General features: G+C 41.0%; 1 protein-coding gene across 10 annotated transcripts in view; it reads left to right on the forward strand.

Moving 5' to 3' along the window:
* anks1ab (ankyrin repeat and sterile alpha motif domain containing 1Ab) overlaps positions 1-17931 on the forward strand; it is a 52010-nt gene extending 34079 nt beyond the window's left edge. For 4 of the 10 annotated variants that reach the window (XR_012599154.1, XR_012599159.1, XR_012599158.1 and 1 more), the window contains 10 exons: positions 3327-3431; positions 5468-5638; positions 8351-8488; positions 9576-9647; positions 9905-9988; positions 10111-10248; positions 11150-11326; positions 13500-13615; positions 14476-15031; positions 15920-17931. Coding sequence is in view for 6 of the 10 variants with exons in the window: in XM_074680359.1 (XP_074536460.1) it covers positions 3327-3431; positions 5468-5638; positions 8351-8488; positions 9576-9647; positions 9905-9988; positions 10111-10248; positions 11150-11326; positions 13500-13615; positions 14476-14737 (1263 nt within the window). In the remaining 4 variants the exon portion in view is untranslated. Of the gene's footprint in view, positions 1-3326; positions 3432-5467; positions 5639-8350; positions 8489-9575; positions 9648-9904; positions 9989-10110; positions 10249-11149; positions 11327-13499; positions 13616-14475 lie in introns of all 10 variants that reach the window. The other 6 variants (XM_074680395.1, XM_074680410.1, XM_074680359.1 and 3 more) reach the window with 5 other exon arrangements.
* The last annotated feature ends 442 nt before the right edge of the window (positions 17932-18373 follow it).

The following is an 18373-nucleotide window of genomic DNA, read 5'->3' on the forward strand; positions in this document are numbered from 1 at the left end:
TAATAAATCTTTAAACTCAACCTCTATCTAGAAATTGTTCAGATGATCACAGAGAGAAAATCTGTCTTTGTTGCAAAGACTCAGATTATTTCTGATGTCTTATATTTTCCAACTCATTTCATCTAGTTGCTAAAGTCAATGTGAATATTTTATTTTTGCCTTATTCCAGAGGCCTTTCAATCGAGGCCTGAAGTGGGGGTTGGGGCCACGAAACACTGAGTAGAGGTTGTGAAATACCTTTCAAAATCATACATTATCTACAATTGCATATTTTATCCATTATTACCTCCACCAAGATCATATTATTGGAAGTTTTTTCTGTTTGTGAACAACATAACTCAAAAAGTTACAGACGGATCTTGATGAAACTTTCAGGAAATGTTCAAAATGGGATAACAAACAAGTGATTAAATTTTGGAGTTGATCCGGATCACCATTTGGATCCAGTATTTTTTTAAAGGATTCTTTATCATTGTGAGATTGGGCCTTTTTCACCATATGGTCACGATAATTTCTGACAGATGTAAAAGTACGATCCAGATCCTGGCAATATTCTGGATACTAAGATCCTGAATATGAAATATGTACTGGGTCATCATAATTTTCAACACTGTCAGGTAACTAATTATCGTACAAACCTGGAACTAACACCAAATTGAAGCAGACAGTCTGCTGAAAGGGAGTATAACATTAAAGTAGGACTCAATTGTTGTGTGACAATCACATTATGCTTGGTGGAAGTCTGCGCTCTTTAAGTGCTTTTCAATTTATGAACGTATAAACAAAACTGGGATTAAATTTTGCATGAAACCATATAAACAAAACATGTTTGATCTGTTTTTTACTTTTTTTTGTTCAAGACCCCTGAGGTAACTAAACCAGGATAATAACAGTGTCATTGTCAGCAGATTAATTTAGGAAACACAGCAGTGTGTGCACACAGGTTGTCTGATTTTTTACTGACTGTCTACATTAAGTAACTCAGGCCTTTTGTTTGTGTGTGTGTGTGTGTGTGTGTGTGTGTGTGTGTGTGTGTGTGTGTGTGTGTGTGTGTGTATGTGTGTGTGTGTGTCTGCTTTTGGATTGGAGTGTATTCCCATGGCAAGGGGTCGCCGGTCTCTGGCACCGCTATTTTGGGCTGTAAAATTTGGGAACCCCAGGTCTAGCCCTCATTTGGGGCGGCTGTAGTGCAGTAGTTGAGCCGGCTGTCTCTCAGTCAGAAGGTTGGGGGTTTAATCTCAGGTGCTTCTATCAATATTCCAAAGTGTTTTTTGGCAAGATACAAACCCCAAACTGCCTGTAGCGTTGTGCCATCAGAGTGTGAATGGGATAAGTTAAAACTGATGGGTGTGTAATATAGTAATGTAAAAGGGCTTTGAGTTGTTAAAGGACAAAGGAAAGTGTCTCATCTTATTGTGATAGCCAACAGGCAGGAAAAGATCAAATGAAAGGCTTCACTGACTGTTAACGTGCCCTGTGCACGACAAGAAAACCTGTGTCAAGCAATTTCTCTGAAACTGCATTCTGTCACCAGCTCTTTTCTAATGTTGTGAAATGCACTGGATAATATGAGCGGTCGTTGGCTTGCATTGTGTGAGCATAATGAAACTGTAATCTTGTCAGTTTATTATACCAGCAGACATATTCATTTGTGTTAATTGCATCTGCTTTTTTTAACGCTTATCTGGCAACAAGACAACGTTATGCATCCGTACATGTGAACAAGAGTCAATAGGTCTGAAACCACTCAGCTGCAGGAATTTTATGAATGTCCTTTTCATTGTGTTGCAATGATTTATCATTCATCGTATCACTCTGCCTTGTAATGATTTAGCTAGTTTAGGATATTGTCTTTATAAATTCACAAAAATACTACCAAACAACGTATCGTCAATGTGTTGGGTGTTGCTTGCTGTTTTTTTTCTTGTTACATGTCATTGAAAGGCAAAAGTACAAGATTTGTCAACATTTGTATTGTTAATGCCATGACAGGCAACCAAACAATCCAAACAGAGGCTCTGACACTGATAACCAGCGTCTAAGTAGTGATGAGTGTATTTACAGCCATCATCTATTCCTGACTTATCACTACATTTCCATGTGTTTTGTTATGATAAGCCCCAAGACAGTGGTGGTAAAATGGCAGAAATCTGCAACAGCTGCAGCAACAGCAGCAGCAGAAAAGCAGCAGCCAAACGAACAGTTTATGCAGTGCAAGAGGGACGGTGTCCAGCAGACTGCGACTCGGTACAAAAAGATGGGTGTGAGAGCAGGGCACATCACTTTCAGTGTGCAGAACAGCAGAACTGCCTCTGAGCATCTTGGCAGAACTTGCTCTGCCCATTTCATTTTCCTTCAGCCTCTCCAGCATCTTACAGTAAAGAGCACGAGCCATCAATTTGATCTATGAGCTGGTTTACATGCCCATATAATCCCATGGCTCTTTATTAGTATTTAAATCTTCTCTTACACTACAGTCTTTGTGCACAGTGGTCTCGATGGGATTTTGCACATGGAAATAGTACAAACAGCACCAGAAATCCAGAGTACAGACCAGTTGCCTCTTCTTCCTCTGACGACTCTCAGTGAATAAATAATTGAAGCCCTCAGACAAAGAAGCATATGAGCCTGTTATGGAATATTTTGTACCAGCGACATAATTACAAATGTAACATTAATCACTCGACATCCACCTTCACTGGATGAGCATGAATGTTAATAGCCAATTATGCAAATATACAGTGTTAGGATAATGAGTTTGGACTACATAAAATTAACCTATACTACCCCCTCAGAGGGTTTTAGCCTCAGAAGCAGATAAGACGTTTGTGAAAGGTTTAAAGGGACAGCGACACTGTGGACAGAGATGTGTCAGGTGAACTCACAGTATTAAAATCCTCTTAATTAAAAACATATATCCAAATTGTGATGGATGAAGTGGATCTATGCAAAACAGTTTGCAGATTGCATGGTAATTTGCATATTATGCCTCATAAATCGCCAAATTCAGCTGTGTTATTTAAGCACTGTGTAAAAAAAGAAAAAAAAATGGGTCGTGAATTATAGAGTGTCCTGGGAAGGAGACAGTGCTGTACTTTAAGCTTACGGCAAAACAGATTGAGGCTGAATTATTGACGAGAGTCATTTCTGTTTGCTTGTGGAGGCCTGCCAGAGAGGGGTTCATGCCACCAACTCTGTGTCAGTGTATTTTGGATATATCTCTATTAGCTTAGTCTACAGTAGATAGACGCTTGTGTTTGAGATATTTATGTGACAATGCGCCTGAGAAGCCTGCCTCATATGTGCCCTGATGCTGTCCTTTCCAGGTTATTAAAGTTGGTCCCCTGGGCCACAGGAAGAGGATCATTGCTTCTTTAGCAGAGAGACCGTATGAAGAGGCACCATCCAAGTCCCGCCTGTCTCCAATCATGGTGAGCCAAATGAATATACATTCACACTGTGATAGGGTTTCCAGTATTAGCCATTCATCATCATATTCCCATGATGGCCATTTTCCTGACAGATCCCGCATTGTAGGAAGCTCAGATGGTGTCAGGAAAGGGGCAATGCTGATTTCTGTTGTCTTGTTTTTTTATCCTTTAACAATAACAGTTACTGCTGCTGACTGATGGGCACATAAAGCAGAAATAAATAGTAGAAACCAGAGGGACAATGGACCATAAATTAGGTTTGGAAAACATTTTCATCTCCTGTTAGCAATGGTGAGCCCCAAGCTGCATTAGCACAACTACCTGACTAACGTATCCTGACAATATGGTGCTGTGTCTAAGCCCATAATAAGGCTTCCTGTCATTTCTTCTGCTTTGTCATAACCATTGGACCAGTGCTATTCTTATACTTTCAGTCCCACCACCTCCCCAGCATCCATCTTCTGGATCCAGCCAGAGGGTCAAAGATATTACCTCATATCTCCTCAGACTTCTTCATGTAAAATTAATCTGCAAGGAGTGATAAGGTCATAGCCTAGACCCCAAACACAAACAGTATTCTGGTGCTGCAATAAACATTCCAGTTGTTCATAACATGCGTTCATGACTGAAATTAAGTCAGCTTTAAAGTAGCTTAATGCAAATATAACTCTTAGGTGAATTAGATGGCACTGTTTTAATAATCATAAAGATGTTTTTACCTGAAGCACACACTGAGAGTGTGAATAAGACATCAGTGTTTTGTGGTATCATTAAATCATCCTGCAGCAGAATCACGCTGTAAATGCCAACTTTGTAAACAGATTTGATTGGCTCATTATGCCCCATTACACTGCAAAAACTGAAATCTTATCAAGTGTTTTTGTCTTATTTTCAGTAGAAAATTCCTTTTTAGACTCAATATGAGCCAAATTCACATGACCAATCCAGAAAAATGTCTTGTTTAAAGTTATTTAAGGACAAAAATGAGGTCTGAATTGCTCGTAACCAGTAAAAACATCTGCCAAAGGAACAAGAGAAGAGTTACTTGTATTAAGACATTGTTCTAGTCCAGTGTTTCTCAATTCCAGTCCTGGGGCCCCCCTACCCTGTATGTTTTAGATGTTACCCGAATCCAACACACCTGATTCAAATGATCAGCCCGTCATCAAGCTCTGCTCGAGCCTGATAACGAGCCATTCATTTGAATCAGGTGTGCTGGAGTAGGGTAACATCTAAAACATACAGGGCAGGGGGGCCCCAGGACCGGAATTGAGAAACACTGTTCTAGTCTCAAGGAAATTTTCAAGCAATTTTTTCTTGTTCCATTGGCAGATTTTTTTATTGGTTACAAGCGATTCAAACTTCATTTTTGTACTCTGATAACTTGAAACAAGACATTTTTCTGGATTGATAAGTTGAAAGTGGCTCATATCGAGTATAATAAGACAATTTTTACTTAAAAAAAGACAAAAACACTTGATAAGATTTCAGTTTTTGCAGTGTAAGGGATAGAACTGCACGTATTTCTCCATGTTGAAGGTCAGTGATCCCTATAGAAACTACTAAAAGGATTTATTCTTACTTCAAGTCGTTGTCCATATGTTATACTTCTACTCAGTATTCGAATAGAAACCCGTGATTACACCCTGTTATTTTCTATTCTGAGCAACAGTCAAAAAAAGCTCTTCAGATAGAAGGTAACACTGTTTCACGGGAACATTTATTTGTATGCCAACATCATCTTGTCATAAGACGGATCATTTCTGTTACAGAAACCAATGTCTAATTTTGGAAAGAGATTCTTCAATATCATTATGTTCACAACAGTTAAATACTCAGGGCTGATTTCCCAGGCAGATTATACCAGGCTAAAAAGAACTGAGATTCTCCATGGAGGAGGCTCTTTTGTCGAGGATTAAGCTTGGATGTAGATCAGGGAAAACAGCCATGTAGACAGTACAGTCAGATCATTAATCTGAGCTGTTCCTGTGTTTGTTTATTTTGCACTCATCTGTGTTTTTGTTTTTTTACTGCAGTTCCATGACCTCCTGTCCCAGAACACATCCCCTCTCAGTCAGATGGACCCCTACACCAGTCGCTCCATGGATATGCTCCTGCCCTTGACAGAGTCGGACCGGAGGCGGAGAGGAGTCGACCAAGACTGTAGTGTTTCTCTGCGTTCATATTGCGAGAGACCGCGCTCTGTAGTGAGTCCTTCCTCTTTTATCTTCTTCTGGGAAAACACCAAAGAACCGACTTTCAGTGAGCGTCTGGCTGAATAATAGAGGAGGAGGAGGCTGCTCACAGTCAGATGTGTCAGGGTGTCTTGTCACATGCTGTTGGAGTTGTAGTCACATTTTTTAGATGCAGTGGGCTGACCTGAAGAACCACAGAAACATCAGATTTCAAACAATGAAAACACATAAGGAGTGATTAGGTTTTCGTCAGGTACTAGAAAAATGATATGGTATGAATTTCTCGATTTAAAAGAACTCCTTTTTGAAAGGTTTTATTTTCAAGGTTGAGAAAGGCTTGAGTTAAGATATACTCATTGAAAAAAATGTGTTGTAAATCAAAGATCTTTTAGAAATTCAACAAAAGGGGGATCTTTTCTTCAACATAGGAGTTTGGAGTGCTGAAGTTCGTTCTCTTGATATGCTTAAATATCTTCAAATAAGTTATAGTAAGTGTCTCAGAGATTTATTTCAACATTTATACCCCTTAAGCTGAACCCACTGATATAACTGGATAAATGGAGACTAAAAACAACCTTTTAAATAGTATTGTTAGATTTCTGCTTTGATATGTCAATTTTGTGTTAAGCATATCACAATATATTAAGTAGCCTGTCTAAAAGCTGAACGATGCTCAATCATATGCTGCCTGCTGTTACATTCCTGAAATGATTAGAGTAGAATAAAATAGAATAGAAAAGTTTTTTTTTTTTTTTTTTATCCCCAAGGGGAAATTGAGGAGTCACAACAGCAATCAAGAAAACAAAAGTAAGACTAAGGTGAAAAAAGGTCCATAAGAAAATAGATGATGACAGCCTGTCCATCATTGTCCAGTCAGCCAGCCTCCACCTCCACAGGGTCCAGGACTGAGCTTCTTCAGCAGTCTGTTCAGTCTCTGTCTCCAGGATCCTGTCTGTTCACAGCAGGTGAAGTTCTTCCAATGTGACGTTGGTGTCTGGTGTTAACTCTGTTAGCCATGTCTGTGAATAGCATGATACCACTCTGCCTTCTGGCATTCCCTCTGTTGCTGGGTTAGCACAGCTAGCTCGTCCATCTTATTGGAGATAGATCTTACGTTCCCAATAAGGATGGATGGAAGGACAGGTCGATGTCGTCACTTCTTAGCTCACACCTGAGAACCAGCACGTCGTCCTCACCTCCTTCTCCTCACCTTGTGGGGAAACATCAGGCCTTGCACCAGTTAGCATTGACATGCTACAGGCTGCTAACAGCTGATCTCATAAGTAAACAATGCAACCATGGATATATGTAGGATCCCCAGACAAACAAGGAAGAAAAATAGTAAAAATATCACCAAAGACAAAACCAGTTTGGTGTCCATGACAGACAAATACAAAGTGCCACTCCAAATGCAAATATGACAAAAAGAGATGAAAAATGTACAAGAAAGAATGTTTTATTGAAGTGTAGATTGACACAGTCAAAAAAATGATCAAGCAGTATAAGGAACACCCTTAAAACACTTGGATAAAATCTGAACATTATTGCTTTAATGACATCAGGACTTTGATGTTAGCTTTGTTTATCTCATAATCTAGCAGCAGAGTGTGCGAGTTGGGTTATATAACACAGGGTTAGGAAAATTATATCATTACATTCAGCATGGCTGCTTCTGACTTCAAATGAAACAACTGGCCTGTATTACATCTGTAAACTGAAATCTGAGCTGAAATTGATAAATTTATAGGGTCATTTTTCTGAAACATACTTTTCTACTATATGGAAAACATATCTGAAAATATTAAAGACAAACGAAAGAAAGGAGGCATCGAAATGTGTCATTATATTTAAAAAAAAAACAGCTTCAATAAGTGACAGAGCAGTAGTACGAGATGAAAGCAATATACAGAGATAGAAGCATCAGAAAACATTGGAAATGTTTATGGAATAATTTTTCCTGACTGACTATAACTGCACTGAGACTGCTTTATCAGAAACAGAGTTGTTCACTGTGGTTAAACACTAAATATTTTCTTATCAGCTCTAAATTTTGGAAATCTTCAGTTCCTCTGTGCTTTCTTGAAATTATTGGATTCCTGCGAAGAATACAAACCAGGAATAACTCAGTGATCAAATTTTACCATTTGCTAAAGGTCAACCTGGAACACAAACAGTCAAGATGGCAGGCTTGCTTTCTGACTCACTGAGGCTGAAGTGAAAACACAGAGAAGCGCCCACACATCAGGGGAATGTTGCCCGCCTGCACTCACAGGATCCATTAAATGTAAAATCAATAGTCATCATTTTCCCCAAATGCTTAGTGGATTATTTCCAATAGTATATTTTACTCTGACAAGTGATTTATGAGAGAGCCGAGCATGGCCCACTTTGACCCAAACCTCAGCATGCATATTTATGAGTGAACCAGCAGATCATAAAGGACTTTTATTAAAGTGCTGACCAGGCGGACTTCGGCTGCTTTTACACTAATGTGCAACAGGAAGAAACCGTGCCTCACTACCTTGGCTGAGACGCACAGAAATGTACAAGGAATCAAATGGTCTGCAATGCTTTTGGTTCCACTTGTAGTAGCTCTCTATAACAGCTAAAGGACAGAATGTAAATATGGGAACAAAACTCAGAATATCCTGCCCCCATAAAAGCACATGTATTTATTTGTTTTATGTCAAAGATGCTGATGATGTTTCTGTGTTCCCGGCTCAGGACAGACACAGCGAACGACAGAAAGACTCTCGCTTGAACCTCCGACCACCGAGCCACTCTGCTACCTATGCCACCGTGTCCGCATGGCATCACCAGCCTGAGAAACTCATCCTGGACTCCTGCGGATACGAGGCAACTGTAGGTTATTTTTACTTTTTTTTTTTTTTCATTTGAGGAAAGAAGCAGATGAGCATTTTTTTTTTAAAGAAAACATTAGTAGATGGACCATCTAGTGTTTCGAACTAATGCTCAGCAGTGCGATGTATTAAATTTGTAAAGTACACACATATGTTACTCTCATTGCAGAATTGCTTAAAGGATAAGTTCAGTTCATACAGCTTCTACATTGTTTATAGAATGAAGTAGAACAAAATAGTCCCCCAGAAGGCTTCCCTGATCCAAGCAGTGCTTCGGGAGATATTTAGATCCAAAATCGTGCAGCGCACGTCCGTATAATGGGATCCATCGAGGCATAGACAGCGCCGCTCCTAAAACTGCATTAATCGTCCAAAAACTCATGTTTTTCACCAATATTCCATCATGGTCCGCTCCGGGTTAGTCCTCTGCTGCAGTCTGTGTCACACCAGACAGCGCTGTGTGGCTGTACTGACCTCTGAACTGACGAAGACTTTGTTTACAATTGCCCCTCCGCGCGTCGTCATGTAGCCTGCCGTCTTCCCCTGAAACAAAGAGCCGCACTGTGCATGCGCGGAGGGGCAATCATAAACAAAGTCTTGTAAAAAAAAGCTGTATAAACCGAACTTATCCTTTAAGTCATATTTCAAAGTTTTCAGAAGAAAACTCATTTTATGTCCATTTTTTATTTAGTATTTATTATTGATATTATTTCTATTATATCTTTATAATATTAATTTCATATTATTATAGTTGGTAGTATTGTTGTTGTTACTTATTAGTTTTATTAATGTTTCATTGACTTAGGCAATTATGCTATGGGGCTAACACAATTTTAAGGCACCCTAAACCTGCATTTTGTCTAATGACCAGCAGGGGAAGACTGCATTGGGTGTACTTTTCAGTTGATGTACTTTATTGTCTCATTAAGCTAATTTTGTTATTTACGGTCCCAAATGGCATACTTTTGGGATTAGTAATCAACCACCACGTAAACCCTGTAACTTCAAGTCTATACCCATGCTACTGTTAGTGCTTATGTTGAAACAGTGTAGCACTAACCCCGTTGTGTGTTGTTTTGTTTTTGTAGTACCTAGGATCAATGATCATCAGGGATCTACGAGGGATTGAGTCCACACAAGATGCCTGTGCTAAAATTAGGGTAAGTGTTACTGAAAAGCTTCAGCTGTTGTGGATCCCTTTAAAGACCAAATACTGAACTGGTTTCTCAAAGCTACTCATCTTCCTGTGAGTAGTCAGTGAAACATGAAAGAAAAGGAGTGAAAGAAGAAAAACACATCTGACATTCATGCTTTCTCTAAGCACATGTTTTAGTTCATTAATGTTTCTCTTTGTTGTGCTTAAACTCTGGTATTTTGTTCCACATTCCCGTCTCACTCTGTAACTCTTCTTTTGCAGAAATCAAAGGACTCCAGAAAGGGTCCAGTAGTCATTCTGTCTATTACCTATAGAGGGGTCAAGTTCATTGATGCAGCCACGAAGGTAATGGAAAGTATGTTTGTGTGTGTATCGATCATTTGAACGTAAAAATTGCTGCTGACCCTCTTAGCCTCCATTAGAGGTTGATTTCCAGTTAGCGCTCACTCTCCTCTTCTCTTTTTCAGACTATAGTTGCGGAGCATGAGATTAGGAACATCTCGTGTGCCGCTCAGGATCCTGATGACCTCTGCACTTTTGCGTATATTACCAAGGATCTGAAGAGTGGCCACCACTTCTGTCACGTCTTCAGCACTGTGGAAGTGGTGAGTAATGAGCAACATAAACTGTGTCTAATTCTGGAGAAAATATAAATTCATTCAGTCAAACGAGGAATTTCTTCAGTCTTCATGTTACTCTGTGATGTAAATCCATCAGTCAGTGATTTTGAACAGATTTTCAGACTGAGACGTCAGTAACCCTGCTGTTCAAACTGCACGCAGCATCTTGTGGACATTATTTTCTTGATTGGCTCATCGAAAGGCTTGATTGAAGTGCCACTCCTGCTATGCTTGGCATTTCCATATATAGACACTGAATATTATGTAATTTGTGTCTGGGCTTCTGTAAAGGTCAAAGACAATCTTTTATCTTCGGGAGATGAGCCACCGCAGTGTCGCTTAACTGCAGAAAAACATTTTTTAAAGTCCAACGAGGCCTAAACACAATTTTCTGCCTTCCTTATTTTTATTAAACGTAACTGCTCAATGTGCACAATGCAATGGCAAATTGCTTAGGCTTTTGTGAGATGTTTAAGCATGAGCCAACAGATAATTACACAAAGTAATTATCCCAGTGATGTGAAACGCAGCGTTTTGGTGCACGTAGGAATGTTATTTTGTGTGTTATACAAATAATTACTCTGAAGAAGCGTTTTCAAACCCAATTAAAAAAGAGTAACACTGAATGAGAGCTGAAATAGTCAAATTATACAAAAAATGCTTTTGATTGTATCGCATTCTCTCAAATTGACTGAAAGAACCAACACAAAACATTCAGTTAAGTTTATAAAAGCATTTTGTAAGTGCGGGGAAATTAAATAGCTGTGCAACAAATGTCTGAAGGTTATTGGTAACTCAGCTTGCTGGCACAGAAAATAATAGTCATTTTTATTCCAAAATCTTTTCTGTATGTTCTGATTTAACAGATTTTGTTTTGCTCTCACAGACACAAACCTATGAGATCATCCTCACACTGGGACAGGCGTTTGAAGTGGCCTATCAGATGGCTATCCAGACCAGGGCTCGACAATATGTCCCACCTACACCTCTGACCCCGGAGGTGGTAGAGACAAAAACCAGCCGTCCCGTTACACAGTCGTGGAATAGTATGCGGAGATCAGCAGTGAGTACCACCCTTACAACCCAGTTGTATGTGTGTTTGTGTGTTTATGTGTTGAGTTTGCTCTGCTTCTCTAAGTGACAGAGGTAAAGTAGAAAAGCAACCATAATCCATACAGATACACACACCTTGTGACCCACTTTTTCCTCCCGAATCCTCAAAGGACCTCCCGCAGAGGAAGATGTGCTGTTTCAGGCTGAAAGTGATGAGTCATTACTTTGCAAACACTTTTTTCACGCCCACCCCTCAAGTCTGAGTCACTCAGATCAGGGGAGATTTCTTTTTCTGCATACGTGAAACCTGATGAATGAGGAGTTTTATTTGTTGCCCACTGCGGGATGTTTCTGTGGGCTCAGCTCTGCTGGTTGGACCATCCGCCGCTTCCTCGCTGTTGATTAAGTGTGTTGCCTAAATGTCCACGTACACCCTGAGCCACGCAGTGATGCATTGACCTCACAGGCTGCATATAATGAGCACTCAGTGATCACTGTCACCTGTGAGAGCCGCTCGGCCGGGAGCACGCACGGCACCGCTAGACCACATGCTTCTGCGGGGACACAAATCACTTTGTTTTACTACCTGCCTGCGAGGATAATATATGGAGTAATCACAGAGCTGCATAATGAGTCTGGCTGCTTGTTTAAGTTTTAAATGAGACGGGGGGAGACTCCTATCTCCTGCAATTTGCTTTAATGCTTTTTATGGCTATGTGAATGCTACCAAACTAACGGGAAATGTTCAAACTGTGTATAAAAAGAAACATTGATCAATTAACCTGTAACCCCTTGAGGTTTTGTCACAACACCTGTGAAATTCTCAGGTTTGTGATTTTAATTAAGTTTTTATATATATTTCTCATCATTATGTGAACAATTAGTCCTCAAGAGCACAGAGTCAAGCCTCTCATTTCTAGTTGGAATAACTGCATGCATGCAGCACGCAACCAATTCAGCTGATCTCGCTCCTGCTTCAGCGGTCACGTGCGGTCTCGAGTTAAGAAGCCTTTTCTACCCAACCAGCTCCTCACAAGGTTGATTTACTCAACAGCACATCATTATTTTCTTATCATGGACTATAACGACATAACAAGGGAGAGAAAAGCAGTGAAGGAGTACCACCGCCAGCTTGGTCCTGCCCAGTTTCCCAGCATGCTTTGAGCAGCAAATCAGCCGCATGGAATGCACAATAAATGAGATCAAATTTTCAACCGCGTCACTTCACTTTCAGTGGGCACACACCCTGAGCCTTGCTTGAATTTGCACTAAGAGAGTTTATCAGCTGTGGGTAGACGGCTTGTGAAGATGGTGTTAGCTCTGTGGGTTTGTGGAGGAAGCTGGATGCTGCTGATAATCTTTCTAAGATGAGAATATGCTCAAACAAATCTCAGGTATATATTTTTAAAAAAGAAGCATCTTTCACACATGAGAATTTGTGGGGAGGAGTTAGCTCTTGTTTTTTGGACTGAGATCAAACTGTTTTCTCCACCTGGTTTGGCTGCTAAGTTGAAATATGGCTGTCATTTGTGGTTCAGTAAAAGTCGTCATCATAAATGCTCATAAATCCTGTCTTGGTTGCTGAAGTTTAAGTTGGATATGTGACTCCTGGGAGCTGCTGAAGTTAACTTTCACTCTCTAATATCTTTCTTGGACCTGCTTCCACACAGCGGCTTTCTATTGCAGTGTATGTGAACCAGGCTTTTTATAACCTGCAACCATATAAGGCTGTTACATAATGATGTGCCTCTTTGCCTCTGCAGTAGCACAGTGTTAGTGTGTAGTAACCTAGTTAGCAGAGCATGCAACATTAGCAGCTCACGTTGCTAAAGATAAACTCCCCACTATTTATTTGGATTTTTTTTTCCTTTTTTTTTTTTAGCACGGCTAAAAAAAGACACCAAATCTTCAGGCTCTGCACACTGCTTCAACATGTGTACAAATCCAAACCTTGACAGACCTGCCGTGCCTAGTTACGGTTGCTAAGCTGTGATTGGACAGGCACTCTTTGGGGGAGGGTTGTAGTGAATGTCAACTACGAGAGCACAAGAATAATTTCCTGGTCTGATTTGAGTCTTTAGCTGCATACAGGTGACAGCAGCTCAATGATCTGTTGGTGCGTTGAAGTGCTCTGTCCTTCTACTCTCTTATTCTTTTAACATGTCTTTTTTCTTGTCTTCTTGGTCCTCCTGCTTCCCAGGGTGCCCCTCTGCTCGAATGCCGCTGCTGTCACTGTCACACGTGTACTACCCACCGTCCTTCCTTCCTCCCGTTGCACTCTGTTAGCCCTGGAGTCCAGGTCCTTCTTTTTCCTTGCCTCTATTTAACCTGTGATCACTACACATCAGCTTTCACACTTCTCCCTCTTCTCCTTTTCGTTGTAGTTGTTGTTGTTGTTGAGGTGCTGCGGTGCACTTTGTCTCCTTGTCATTCCCATCTTAATATTTCAACCATGATTGTTCTTCTCATCCCTTTACTTTCCCATCTCTCATCTTCATCTCACATCTAGATTTCAGTTCACTCCTGTGGTTAAATAAATCCAGGGAGGAGAGGGTATCTCTATGTTTAAGCTTCTCTGAGGACTGTTGGCTTAATTGTGCCAGTGAGGGTTTGTAAATAAGATGGTTGAAGTCGTCTGTTGGATGGTTTTAAGCTCTCGCTCTCATTCTTTGTGTTACTATCCTTTTAATAAGACATGTTGAGCTGAAGATGTCATCCATACGCAGGGAATTTTAAATATTCAAATGCCTATCTTGAGGGTTTTTTAGGCCATTTAAAATTCATTTCTAGCTTCAAGTAAATTCATCAGTATGTGTGTTTTGACTGCTTATATAATGACAACAGCCCCAATGTTTGTATGAGCCACTGTGTAGAGCACACACTGCTTTTGAACAACTAATCAGTGTATTTTTTTTTAACTCCCAGAGGCTTGTGTCGTTTGGTTTACTGCTGCGGCTAACACAGAGTATTTCTGTCAGACATCATCCATGTTGTGGATTGAGCCCTGAGTGTCTGTGATTATATCATGATCACTGGACAGTACCTCTAATCCACATGCACGTGTGTGAGCTGAGGACTTGTCAGTGTGGCGCAATGGCCTCCACTGCCGCCCGTCTCACGCCCTCCTCTCGTCCCTCCTCCCTCCCTCCCCTCCGGCAGATCGACCCCCTGGAGATGGACCCAGACATGCAGTCCCTGGGCAGCACCACCTGGCTCTTGGACCACCGGGACTCCAACAGGCGCCCCGTCAGCACCAAGTATGAGACCACCATATTCTGAGGCGGGATCCCCACAGCCGCCCCTCTGCACCCCCTCGTACTCCCCCCTCTCCCCCCTGCATCCGGTTCTTGATTCATCTCACACAGACACACAGACACATGAAAACATGCAAGCCCCGTGCCTTCTCACTGTGATGGTATAGCATCCCTCAGGGCTGCCCACTCCTGCACCCTCCTTTGCCCTGCCCAGCGACCCACACAAACCTCTCCACCCGCCATAACAAACACTCCTGCGGCTCCCCCGTGCCTCCCCACCACCCCCGGCAGTCTCCCTCGCCTGTTGCTGCTACAGCCCGTGCTGGAGCCCTGGACCGGATGATCCTGGACTGATGTCATTTTACAGTGGCCCTGCTCTCTCAACCAAACTGCCTCTTCCTCCTCATCCTCCTCCTCCTGACAACTTGCATCTGCCTCCAAATCCCAGATAGCTCCCAGAGGTTGCATCTTTATTATTCTTTACTTTTTTTTTTAGGCCTGTTTTATAATTCAATTCTTCACTGGCAAAACAAGCATGCTCATTTTATTTTTGCTCTGTATCTAGAGTCTAAATTGGCTTTAAGCAGCAACAAGTTTGAGTTCTGGGAGAGTTAAATTTGCATTGTTGAGAAAACGGAGAAGTTGGTGAATCATCAAAGATGTCGCAGTTTGTTAAACTGTTAAAAGAAAAAGTTCAACTTATTGGTAAATGTACGATATATTTAGACAAACACCAGGCACAAAAAAAGCTGTTCAATTTATACCTGTTTTCTGGAGCTATCATCAGCAGTTTGCTAATTTAGCCTAGCATACAGACTGTACGCCAGGTAAACAAACATGAAATGCATCTGAGCTAACTGATTAGAATATAAGAAACTGGTGTTTGAAGGGGGTTTGTGCGTGACTGTTTTCTAGTCCTGCTCACAGTTTCAATCTCCCTGATAACCTCTCGAGATTGCATCATCCTCCTTCGTTCAGATTATTTTAAAAATATTGATTCTTGACAGAAAAGGAAGCATGAAGATTTTTATTTAGACATGGTTTTGATGTAACTTCCTGGAGTTTGTTTCCTTGTCTTCAGTCTTTGTGTCAAGCTAAGTTTGCCTGCTACTTGTGACGGCTTCATTTTTTATGTCGAAACATTCGAGTGATATTTAAATTGTCTTACCAAAAGTGTTGAACTTTCTTTTAACAGACATTAGTCAGAACAGAGTCCCAGTCTTTAAATAAAAGCATGATTATTCTATTTTTCTAACATCATTTCTTACTTTTTGTTTACTTAATTATTTGATTGTTTGGTTGTTTTGCCTCAAGAGAGTTATATATTTTTTTTCTTTCTCCATCTTCAGCCTGTCCTGTCTTACCAGGCATCTACCACTGTGAGGCACTATGAGGAGGCTGCTTTGCTAGCATGGGATGCAAGACGGACAATTAACCGATGAAAGATAAAACAGCAACATGCAGCAAAACAACCTGTTATTTTTCTTTTCTACGCATTTGTACAGTAGTCATATTCCAACACGATGGATCGATCACGAGTCCATCACTGATGTCTGAACTTGAACGGACCAAGAACTGAACCCTGGTGCAAACACACAGGAGGACAACTTATCACTTAACCGAGGACGACAGCCTTACTTCATTTCGGGTTATCTATAATCAACTAAAGCCCCAAACCTCCTGAATACCACACCCATCACAACCCAACAACTGCACGCCACTCCCTGCTTCTAGAAGACTTAAAAAAAAAAAGACGACACTGCTGATGTCCTGGTGTTTTTATCGACCGTGACTGGCTGCGATGGGACGTTGATCTGATGATGGTACAGTTTTTGTCCAGATGAGAGTCTGTGCTCTGGCCTTGTACTGCCCATTCAGTGGTCTCTCAGCATTCATGGTAGCAATGAGAGACTACAAAAAATTCACAGCATCGTCTTGTCAATTTAAGAAAAAAAGAAAGAAACACTGTGTTGAAAAATGGCACTATCCCTTTTAATACCTTTTCTTTTCTTACCGTGCATTTTGTGATACCTTTTGATAGACCGGGTCTGACTGAAATACTTCAGGGGAGAACAAGTAGAAAATGATCACAGAGGATCCTGATAAAACTCATTAAAACTGATATTTCACTTAGTGGACCTACATTAAAGGCACATTTCACTATAAAGCAACCTAAACAAAAACATCCTCTGCACGATTTCATTTGACTTTATTAATGATGAGCCTTGAGCACAATTTTGCGCATGTTTCCAAGCAGAGTATCTTATTATATGATTACATGTGTAGGTATCCACACTGTTTCACTCCGATTTAAAAATTAGGTGTCGTTTGAAGACAAACAGCAGTGAAAAGATTTTAATTCCACTACATTAAAATGAGCCGAATCCAAGTGTTGCTCTGGTGTCATGTTAATACGAATGGATTTGTTATGCCGAGAACGTGACACCTTTTTTTTCCCTCCTCCTTTTTGAAAAAGATTTTCCTCACTGCACTGTGACTCAAAAATGCTCGTTGTGGAGTCGACACGAATCTGTGGGTTCTCCCCTGTGTGCACTACCTGCTGTGCGTGCTGTATGCCTTGTTCCTTGTCTGTCCTCATGGGAGTTTGGACTGTTAACATCACTGTCCGCTCGCTGTCCTTGTTTTTTCATGTGTGCTGCAGGAGAGAGGAGGCATTGAGCTCCTGTGTGGCTGCAGTCTGACTGTTAAAAAGATGTAGCTGGTCTGTGTGCGGTACCGTGGCTGTGTCTTTGCCACCTTGTTCTGACTGTTAACTGTTAGCTTCCACTGATGATGCATGATGGCAGTGTTTCTTTGTGTTTTGTACCCTTTGATGCACTCGGCCTGAGCAGTCTTTGTTTGTACCGTAGCAGTGTCTCGTCTCTCTTCACTCATCTGCTTTTTATGTTACCTCACACGAATACAGCGACTTCATCCTCATCCTTCCATGTCTCCATTTGCCTTCATTCTTCCAACATTTTGTCACGTATGTTCTTCCATTTTGTGTGTCACCAAGACAACCTGCTCTAGTATGGATGCATAATGTAAAAGCATTACACTTTAATGAGCAGCAGCTATTTAAAGCAAGTTTTGGTGGCATGATATGGCTGTGCATGTACCGGTCTTTTTTAACATTGGTGTTTTCCTTGTGTAGCTCACCCCAGCGTTCAAGTTTCCGGATACCAAGCTGTGAGTTGAAGGGGAGCAGCCGATGCGATGAGTGTGTTTTGCGTGTGTTCAGTTAGTGGGCAGAGCAGTGGAAAAGAGATAAAAGAGACAGAGAGAGGAAATGAGAGGTAAGCCTTATGCAACGTGCAGGGCCAAACCAGAGCTATTCTGACATTTTAGATCTCACTCTGTATCCCCCCCACCCCCTTGCTCCTCCACTGCCCCCCCAAATACGACTCCCAACACACAGACGAACAGTTAACCTGTTGTCCCACATCACAGCTGAACAGGACCTGTCTATCACTCCTGTCTTGAGAGAGGCCGGTAAGAGCGGTCAAGACTATTTCCTGGCCTCTAAGTGACTTTCTGATCTTGTCATGTAGGTACTGTAATGTTTAGAGCACTGTAGACCATTTATGATATAGACCATTACTGAGCATTTCTATTGATTCAGGTCTATTGAAGAGAGAAACCGGGTATTATTATTAAGAGTTATGAAATGTAGAGAAAAAAAGAAACTGTACCAGCATACAATGCTTTGCCCATGTTTGTGGACAGAGTATGGTTTGTCAAAGAAAATGTGATACTGTTTCAAATTTCAAAGCAATATTATATTAATGAAATTAAATACTACA

This window comes from Halichoeres trimaculatus, unplaced genomic scaffold (assembly GCF_033239565.1).
Source record: "Halichoeres trimaculatus isolate MK-OKI-2021-1 unplaced genomic scaffold, fHalTri1.1 fHalTri1_scaffold_1, whole genome shotgun sequence".
Lineage (NCBI taxonomy): Eukaryota > Metazoa > Chordata > Actinopteri > Labriformes > Labridae > Halichoeres > Halichoeres trimaculatus.